At 39.3% G+C, this 9,965-nt stretch overlaps 1 protein-coding gene across 1 annotated transcript in view; it reads left to right on the plus strand.

The window, feature by feature from the left end:
* The window catches only part of FAM171A1 (family with sequence similarity 171 member A1), a gene marked incomplete at its 3' end in the record, with an annotated part of 85,866 nt that extends 77,321 nt beyond the window's left edge, over positions 1-8,545 (plus strand). Inside the window, exons 7-9 of the mRNA XM_082285952.1 lie at positions 3,485-3,601; positions 6,104-6,218; positions 6,841-8,545. Coding sequence (XP_082142078.1) covers positions 3,485-3,601; positions 6,104-6,218; positions 6,841-8,545 — 1,937 coding nt within the window. The remainder of the gene's footprint in view (positions 1-3,484; positions 3,602-6,103; positions 6,219-6,840) is intronic.
* Between the last annotated feature and the right edge of the window lie 1,420 nt (positions 8,546-9,965).

The following is a 9,965-nucleotide window of genomic DNA, read 5'->3' on the forward strand; positions in this document are numbered from 1 at the left end:
CAACAGAAGGTCCAACATCAGTCATTACGGCAAGCCATTGCATGTAAGGAGCTACAAGAACACTTCTTGTTTAATGATACTTGAAAAGCAGCCAGGAAATTAGAACCTATAAAAGATGAAATACGAGAGATACCTGGAAATGCTGATGGATGGATTTGCAGACTACTGGAGGTACGTCTGTTCCCTCCACTAACACTAGGTTGGCTTTCCGGTATTTGATCACAAAAGAAAGCAATACAGGACTTTGTGTTTCAGCTGTTTCCACTCAAAACTGTTCTGTTGCTGCTGTTTTGAAGGATGGAGTTCTTTGCTTTCTTCATCCCACAGTGTGGGAGGATGCTCTGTTTTATTAGTGGACTATTGGTAAGAGATGGTGAAAGTTTAAGAGGCAAATTTAGCACCAAAGTTTCAGACAATGAAAGTATTAAAAAAGAGCCGACAATGAGATAGTGTATTCATGGTTCACAGGAACGCACGTTGGTGTCATCCTGATGAAGGAACTTGGGACAGTGCCATTTAAAAAGTAACTATTTTCTGTCATAATACACCAAATTGTAGGGTATGGTCAACAAAAACTGCATCACTTTTGTTTAAAGATGACCAATATTGGATATATCTCCCGTGCATTTGAAATTCTTAACTATCCATAAAAGAGAGAGGGAATTACATTTTTCCTCAGTTTATACAGACCAGCACATTGCCTGGAGTATGTCCAGTGGTTAGCAAGAACGGGTGAGCTAAGTGAGCAGCAGGTAAGTGTGAAACCTGACTGAGGCTTGTGCAGTAGACTCATTTGCTTCCACTGCAAAGAAAGGATTCCTGTTGTTGCTAAAATATGAGCAATCTGAGCTGCTCCTCGTTTGGCAGGACGGCAGCACAGCTCTGCTCGCAGCGATAAACCTGCAGCCTCTCTGAGCTTCTTGATCGCTGCATTATGCAGAGTATTACCGAGCAAAAGGCTTTTCGGGAGGCAGCAGGAGGACTGCGTCCTTGGCATGCGGCATCATGTGGATAAGGCATGCTGGACACAAGTTCCCCCTAGTGAGGGAATCGGTAATAGCTTCTGCTCGAGGAGGCAGCTACAGACATAGACACCGAAGATAGTGAACTTTGCTACAAATTTCATACGTCTGCATTCTGCTTGTGTGTGAATTTAAAGGGCTTAGAGATGGTAAGAAGAGTATGTGAAACATGATGTATTCGTCACCCAGGTCCTTCCTTTTTTTTTTATCAGTACTTTATATCTCTGTTAAAGTTTTACTTTATTTGTTATTGACGTTGTGTATTTGAATAGTTGGTGCATATTCTCACCATCCAAATCTTGCCGAAAAAGAAAAATTACAAGGTTCAAGGTTACAGAATTTTTTACCAAATGGCATTTTAGAGACAAGATAAAAACATTTTGTGACCCTAAGGACTATTTTTCACCTTCAGGGCTATTAGTATGACATCTTCCCTGAAAGTGCATGGATAGACAATCTGAAGGGTTAGTGGCCATATTAGTAGAGAAAAAGAAATCTACTTTTCCTAGTTCTTCCAGAAACTTCACACATAACTGTGGACAATTCCATTCTATTTTTCCTGAAAATGGTTCCCTAAGAGGGGCAAATGAGTGGCTACATCAAGGTGTTCTGCTGCAACAGTTATGGATGCCACATACGCAAATCTGTGTACACAGATTTTGGTCCTTTTAGTACCGTAAATCAAAATCATTTGTGTGACTTTCTTTATGAAATAACAGATTATTGCTATCATCTACAGACTGGAAATGATACTTGGAAAACTGATAATTACATCAGCAATTCCTTTTCCCTGTTGCCCACAAATTCCGTTTGGTTGCAGATACAGTGGACATCTGGCAGTAGTACTCACCTCAATCTAGAAATCCTCTCAACCATGTATTCTTCTAAACCTTTCACTGTATTCAGATGGGTTTATTATTTACCTAAGACAGTGGTCTTACATAGGAAAAATCAGTAGTAGGGAGGAAATAAATACTCAGAAAAGCCATTCTTATGTGTAGAGGGTTTGCACAGATGAATAATCTAAGGAACACAGAAGAAATTGTCAGGATCTTGGATGTATTATAAAAGCAACAAATCCAGCCCCAGCACCTCTTCTGTGTGTTCTGTACTCACTGCTGAATGTTCAGATGACTGTCATCCAAAATGCTCTTGCTTAGTCCTGAGTGACAGCTGATGAAAAGCACCATTTGGGGAATTACAAGCAGGAGACTTACTTAAAGGAAGGGGAATCACAAGTACATGATGCAGCTTGCCTTTCAAGTGAGCATTTGAAGCTGAGTAAGGGAAATACAGCATTCTTCCCCCTTCTGCCCGGAAATAGAGAGCTGCACTACAAAACTGCAGAGGGGTTTATCCCTTCTCTGTACACAGATCAGCATCCTGGTAGTGGCCACCAAAATATGTGAAGAACCTCCTTAAGGAGTCCATGTCCTCTATTATGGCACCAGGGTGGCCTCTCAATGATTGCTCTCCATGTTGAGGCCAGCAATTCTGTGTTTCGTTCAAAGAGGATGAATACAGGAACAGTCTGCAAGCCATTCTGGGCATTTGTTACATCAGAAACTAAGGTGATTTTTTTCTCCTACAGCCCTAGAATCAGAGGTCTTAATGAATTACTAAAAGGCATTCAGCTGGTTCAGTTGTAAAGGTTCTCATGACCCAACTCTTGGAATAAAATTAATATTCAGGAAGTAGAGCAGCTCTCAGCTAGTGCAGATTGTCAATCTGGACTACTCGAGTTATGTGAACTTAAACACATTGCTTTAAAATTGTTAGTCTTACTTATTTTGAAATAATCATTTCATAATTCTAAAAAAAAATCAATTTTGTTTCTTTTGAGAAACGTGTTTTAAAAAACTCATCATCTGTTACCAAACAGTATTCCTGTGGGTATTATACAGATTCTGAATGATTAACCAAGTTAATAAAAAGTGATGGTGCAATGTAATTCTAGTCATTGGCAGCAACATTCATAAGCTTGCTTTCTGTATAGGAAAACTATTTTGAGGAAACATTTTCCTCTGTCTTCTAGAAGTTGACAGCCAGGGCTGGTAGAAAGGTGGTGTATAGAACTGACGTGTGGACTGAGAGATGTAATCTCTTGAACTACATTTTTTAAGTAGGCTGTCTATGTATAATCAACTTCAGGAATATCTTTCTTCAAAATAGGGGAATCTAATATGATGATAAATGTTTTCTTTCAACAGGTTTTGAAGATTTACTAGTTTTATTTAATCTTAAAGGTTTTATGTTTGGGATTTTTTTGCTTCTTACAAAGCCATGGGGATGACTGCTTGTGGGAGCTCTCAAATGCCAGTGACCAGAAGGCACAACTTCCGACTTGACAGCAACAATCCCTACTGCACATTGATAGGCTTTATTACTGCTTGATTTTCCTCTTGTTTGCAGAGGAATGTGTGAATATCTGTAACATCTTCCTACAACTTTTACACTTACAGGGACATGGCTGAAGAGTAGTTTGGGCATTGTACAACAAGAAGGAAGTCAGTTGACCTGGACTTATATTGCACCTCAGCTGGGCTACTGGGTTGCAGCTATGTCACCTACTATCCCAGGTAAGATGGAACTGGATTTTATTTATATTTGCAGCATTGGGTAATTATTTATTCATATATAATGTGTATATTTTTCCGAATGAGCTCATCTGAGATGCCACAGCTTGATCAATAATGGATTATTAGAAAACAGAAATCTGAATGTAAAGGGCTAAAATCTTTTCGGGATTGTGTGGAGCAACCTTGGTGCTCAAAATACCTGTATCATTTCAATGGGGAACTTTCTTAATTGTTCTGCTTTGATGCATTTATGTCACCACTGCCTGGTAGAGCCATTGCTAGAAAATGACAGGAGTCATAGCATCAATGTGTTGGTGTTCCAGCCGGTAGAAAAACAGGTGCTGTGAAGTTTCTGTACAGAAACTAACAGAGATACAGATTCATCTAAAATCAGCATTATCCTGGGTTAGCTATTACTATTGGTTGGATGGATGGATGGATGGATGGGTGGACACTTTTTTCCTTTTGCACTGAAGATGCACATTTTGCCCTGAGTTATGCTTTGCATCTTGGTGACTGATTAATTTACACTGAGAATAACTTAGCTTAGAAGTTTCCCCTTAGAAGGTGGTTTATTAGAGTGGCATTGGTACAGAGGTGACTGGTTGCCATCTGCAAACCTCTTGGCATAACTGCAGAAAACGGCTTTGAACTAGGCATTAATTACATGTGCTTCTGTGTCTTTGGAGATTATTAATGCTGCAACTTCTGCTTCCTTTTTTTCTGCCTGTGGCTGCTTCAGATTTCTTGGTGTTAGTTCTTCAGGCACCAGTTATCTGAGATACCTCTATGTATAAAAGAGCCAATCAATCAATCAGTCAAAAAAAAACCAACTCAGAACTCCTTACAGATTTTCTTTATTAGGTTTTCCAGCTGAAAACTTAATCCAGTAGAAATGAAAACATGTTTGCCTTGGCTGTGCAAGCTCAATAAACTATATATAACCAAAAAACCAAACCCTTACATGAGGAGAGGTTTTAAAGTCTACTTATACATATCATGAAGTTGTTTCCTAATATGCGAGCTTTTTATTTGAGGTTCTATTAAATGATAGATATTAAAAGCTGGGATATTCAGCTGAACAGGCTTTAGATATCTCAGCAGGACAGACTTCAGAGGCAGGTGCAGATCTGAATAAGCTATCATATTAAATTTAATGGAATCTTACAAAATAATTGTACTTGAAGAAAAAGCAACTGCTCTGAGCCAAACATTTCCCAGTACAGCTCTGTCCCCAATTGCAAGGAAGTTACACTAGTCAGGAAATTGTGCTTGTAACTCTGAGGTTACAAGGCCTGTAACTCTTAACAGGAGAAGGCTTATTTGTCCTTGTGATTTAACTTGTATGGCAGAGTTTCTACTTGTATTTTACTTTCCCTTCCCTCTAGGGCTAGATCTGAGTTCCTAAAACTTTGTTGCAATAGGAACATTTTTATGAAAAATGCAAGTGATTTATCTTGTCTTCTTTTTGCTTAATGTCCTGAAGCAACAGTAACAATCAATTATGTATAGGTAGTGGTGGGACAGAATGTATAAATATTTAGATTTCCCAAATGCAATATAATTTATGTTACTTTTAATGAGTTAATGTATTTTTGCATATTTTATCTCCTAATTGAATCTATTTTATTTCTTATCTCAAAAATGGGCAAAAACGAGCTTTGTTTTCCTAGCAGTGGCTCTACAGACCACTCAAGATCCACAGATGAGGTTTTGCAAACCTTATGGCCTAGAACCTCTTAAGTTGACCAAGTTTGCTGTCCTTCACAGTACATGCATGTTAGTCTGCCAGCTGGTGCTGTACCTCCTTGCCTGCACATGAAAATTTGAGTCTTTATTTCAAAATTATCATAAGGATTTTACAAACCAACAGGGTCACTCATGCATAATTCTGAACAGATGTTGTCCGCATGTGTGCATTCCTTTGTGTGTTAGAACATTTACTAAGCATTATTTAAACCTGGAGTTACAACTCTGTTTCACTAGTGGCCTGTTTCTTAAAGCTACTGAAGATCTGCTTGGCTTGGCTTGATCTAGACTTCAGAGCACCAACACATCTTCCAGCGAATTCTGTAATGCAGTGTCTGTACTGTTTGGTGGGAAGCACCACAGATGTTAAAGAGCAGTTGTTGCCCACCCTGTTGCTTCGTGCATTACAGTGCTGGGAGATGCTGGGATGGATTTTCTCCAGTGGTGAGAGCTTTGGCACACAGCATCAGCATTTGGACCTGGAAGGCAGCATTCACTGATGCTTGCTTCCATTGAAACTAGCTGCTTTTCCACAGAATGAGCTAGTTGGACTTGCAGTCATGAAAACCAGCACATGCTGTCTCCACAACTTGCTCCCTTCTTCAGAGACGGTCTGCTCAGTAGGCACCAGGACTATGAGCAGCAGTGTTGCTTAGCACCCTGATAATAAGAGAAGGTGTCCCTCTCCTTGTTTGACTGTTGTTCCTGTTTGCAAGTTATTACAGGTCTAAATTCTCTTTTCTGGCCTTCCAGGTCCCGTTGTAACACACGACATTACCAGCTATCACACAATGTTTCTTTTGGCAATTTTAGGAGGGATGGCTCTCATACTTCTAGTCTTGCTGTGTCTGCTTTTGTATTACTGCAGGTAAGATTCACCATCCTGGTTCCTTAGTTCATGTTGAAAATACAAGCTTTTTTGTGCTTATGAAATTAAAAAATTTTGTATTGAAACATTTTTACTTTGGGGGGAAAAAAAAGGGAAGCAAACACTTGAAAGAAACAGTGAGATCAAATTTCCTGTGTTCCTGGTTACATGAAACATATAAATCCCTGCCTTTGGTAAGATGGTACTTGAGTACCTGTGTTCTCCATGTAACTTCCTATCAAACATGGGCATAGGTTCAAGATCTCTGTCATTGTACCTGTTACGCATTTTCAAATGATTTTTCTATTGGTGTTGTATTAAAATGAATGTTAAACTTTTATCAGCAAGTGCCTACTAATGAGTGATTTTATATTTGCCTTCACCAGACATTTACTCCAATTTGTAATTGGTACTTGAGATATTTCCCAATTGACATTAGTTATTCTTTAATTTTATCTTCGCTGCTGGGATAAGCTTTTAATTTTTAGATTATGTAATAAAAGCTCAATTCCCCTAATACTAATCACTGCTTAAAAAACTTCTGTTAAGACACACTTGCTTCTCTTATTTTTGTGTACAACAGTCATAAATGTATAACTTCTTTTGTTACTGGCTTTTGTAGAAGAAAATGTCTAAGACCACGTCAACATCATAAGAAACTGCAACTTTCGACAGCACTGGACACTTCTAAGAAGGATCAAGCAACTTCAATGTCCCATATAAATTTAATATTTTCACGTCGTGAGTCGGAATTTCCAGGTGGATTGTCTGTTGCTAGCAATGGACATGCTGAAAACTCAGGGGCAAAGGAATTAATCAGTGCTGCCCACATGGAGATGGTATCACCTACTGGGGAAGCAGATATGCATACACCTATGCTCAAACACTCCTTCAGTACTTCCCAGGAGTTTAGCTCCCGAGAGGAACTGCTCTCTGACAAGGAGAAAGACAAGAGCAGAATTTCCTTGGATGACCTGACTCCCAGTGGATCGCTAAGAAAAGACTACCACAAATCAGCAGATAGTTTTCCTCTAAAGACAAGAAAGTCTACAGAAAGAGCTGAAGGCTATGAGTCCCCTATCAAAGATGAGTATAGGAGAAGTTACAATGCTATGCTCTCTCAGCCTTTATTTGAAAAGCAAGAGAGAGAAACTCAAGTATCTATGAACCATATTGCTACTGGAAGTAAATACAATATTCAGGAACAAATATACCCCACACCTTCAGCCCCTGAAAAAGAGCTGCTGGACTGCAGACCTACTGATTGTATGATGTCTCGTTCAGTTGATCACCTTGAAAGACCTACATCTTTCCCTCGACCAGGTCAGCTAATCTGCTGCAATTCTGTTGACCAAGTCAATGACAGTGTTTACAGAAAGGTTTTGCCTGCTCTGGTCATCCCAGGTCATTACATGAAGCTGCCTGGAGAACACCCTTTTGTTAGCCAGCCCCTGGTTGTCCCAGCTGACCAGCAGATTGATATAGAAAGACTTCAGGCTGAGCTTCCTAACCCTCACGCACGGCTTTTTCCACACCCCGCCCAGCAGCTGCAGCCCCAGCAGTTGGCATCCCAAGCAATATCTCAGCAACACTTGCAAGATGCAGGTGCAGCTGAGTGGAGTCAGCCAAATGCTTCCATGTCTGAATCTATTTCCATTCCTGCTTCTCTTAACGATGCATCCCTGGCTCAAATGAATAGCGAAGTGCAGCTTCTTACAGAAAAGGCTTTGATGGAATTAGGAGGTGGAAAGCCATTGCCTCATCCTCGAGCATGGTTTGTTTCTCTCGATGGGCGCTCAAATGCTCATGTTAGACATTCATACATTGATCTCCAAAGAGCTGGTAGGAATGGGAGTAATGATGCCAGTTTGGACTCTGGTGTTGACATGAACGAACCGAAATCTGCCCGAAAGGGAAGAGGAGATCATCTGTCTGCACCACAGAGTCACCCCCCAGTGCAGGAGCACCAGCAGAGAGAGCGGAAGGTTTCGGATAGCACGGCTTACACACAGCTTGTGTACTTGGATGATATGGACCAAAGTGGCAGCGAGTGTGGAACAGCAGTTTGTAGCCCTGAGGACAATGCTCTCCGATGCCTCCTAGAAGGCACCAGTAAGAGAAGTGGTGTGCAGCTGCCCAGCCTGCAGGAGGAAACCAGAACTGTGGATACCAAACCAGAGCCATTAACTAGTCCTGAACATGGAACATCTGTTCAAGATGACGATGATGAAGATGAGGAGGATGAGGAAGATGACCAAGGTGAAGATAAGAAGAGTCCTTGGCAGAAACGAGAGGAAAGACCACTAATGACTTTCAATCTAAAGTGAGCTATTGTGAAAATCCACCCTTCAGTGGAGTATAAAATTGCCAAATATCCTTTCTGTGGAAGTGCTTGATATTTTTTTTCTTTTTTTCTTCTTCTTTTTTTTTATGTTGTGGAGAGAAAAGAGAAAAACAAATTGTGGTGAGCAACATTTGAAAGAACTTAAATGCATTACTGTGTAAATGTTAGAAAAGAATTAAAATCATTCCTCTGATTTAACAGCTGCCTCCAGTGAGATAGCTGAACAAAGAGTGTGATTGTTATTCCATATACTTGATATTGGTCATCCAGGATGTTGAAAATACTGACAAATTGTTTTTGGTTGGTTTATGACCTCAATCTCCTTATGAATGGGAGCTGGTAAAGCTTTTGTTTTGTAGGCCAATTTTATGTTGATAATGCTACTGAAAGTATCTTAAAAGCAGGAGTTTGACACAAGGTGTCCAAAATTGTGCATTATCTCAATGAAAGGCTATGCATTGCTGCTTTTAGTAATATTTTGCTTATACTATGCTTTTCTTAATTTTACAAGTTGGTTGTAAACATTTTATGTCCTTTATTATATAACTACTCAGCAATTTATTTTAATGTACAACTGCAGGAAATTTGAGTAGCATCCCTTAGCATTGAAGCCTTTTTATGAAACCAAACTGAACTTTATGTCAACTAAGATTCCTCCAATTCTGGTCCCATTTTCTCAAAGTGCCTTTTTTACAGTAACAATGAACAGTCCCTTCTTTTGCTAAGTCCTTTTAATTGACCCCATTTGAGATTTTATAAACTTCTGAACTTCTACCTTTTATTTTAAGCTGCATGCCAAGAGTCCCATTTTGTGCTGAGCATTTCTCATTTCAATACAGTGTATTCTGTAGCTATCATGTATATTGTGGATTCTGTTTAGCCAGGATAGACTTAGAAGACATTTTAAAGGGCCCAGAGTAGACAAGAAGATAGTTTCATTGACTGTATATATTGTTAGTTTCCTCTGGAATTACATGAGCTAATCATGCTCATATAAAATGGACTATTGACCGAGCAAGTGGACTGAATGTGTCTAGAAAAATTTGGGGGAAAAATAAATGTACTGTCCAAAAGTGCCAGAATTACTCTTCTGTGCTTTTTCCATACAGAGCTGCTTGGTTATCCAAAAATTATAATTGAAAATAAACTGCAAAAAGTATCTTTGTGGATTTTTTCCTCTGTTAGTGGGTATCACATTATTTAATGTTATTTAAAAAGAAAAATACTTTGGTTTCACTTTTCCTGTGCATATTTATGCGCATGTGACTTACTTTCTTTTGCAGTTCTCATGAACTTAAGTCAATACTGAAATTTAGACCCCTTTTCAGAAAATCATCCTCTGTATCTTGATAAATACATAATGATTTTCTTAAGTATCTCTGAAGACTTTGGAAATGAAATCC

Source organism: Coloeus monedula, assembly GCF_965178545.1.
Source record: "Coloeus monedula genome assembly, chromosome: 1".
NCBI classification, from domain to species: domain Eukaryota; kingdom Metazoa; phylum Chordata; class Aves; order Passeriformes; family Corvidae; genus Coloeus; species Coloeus monedula.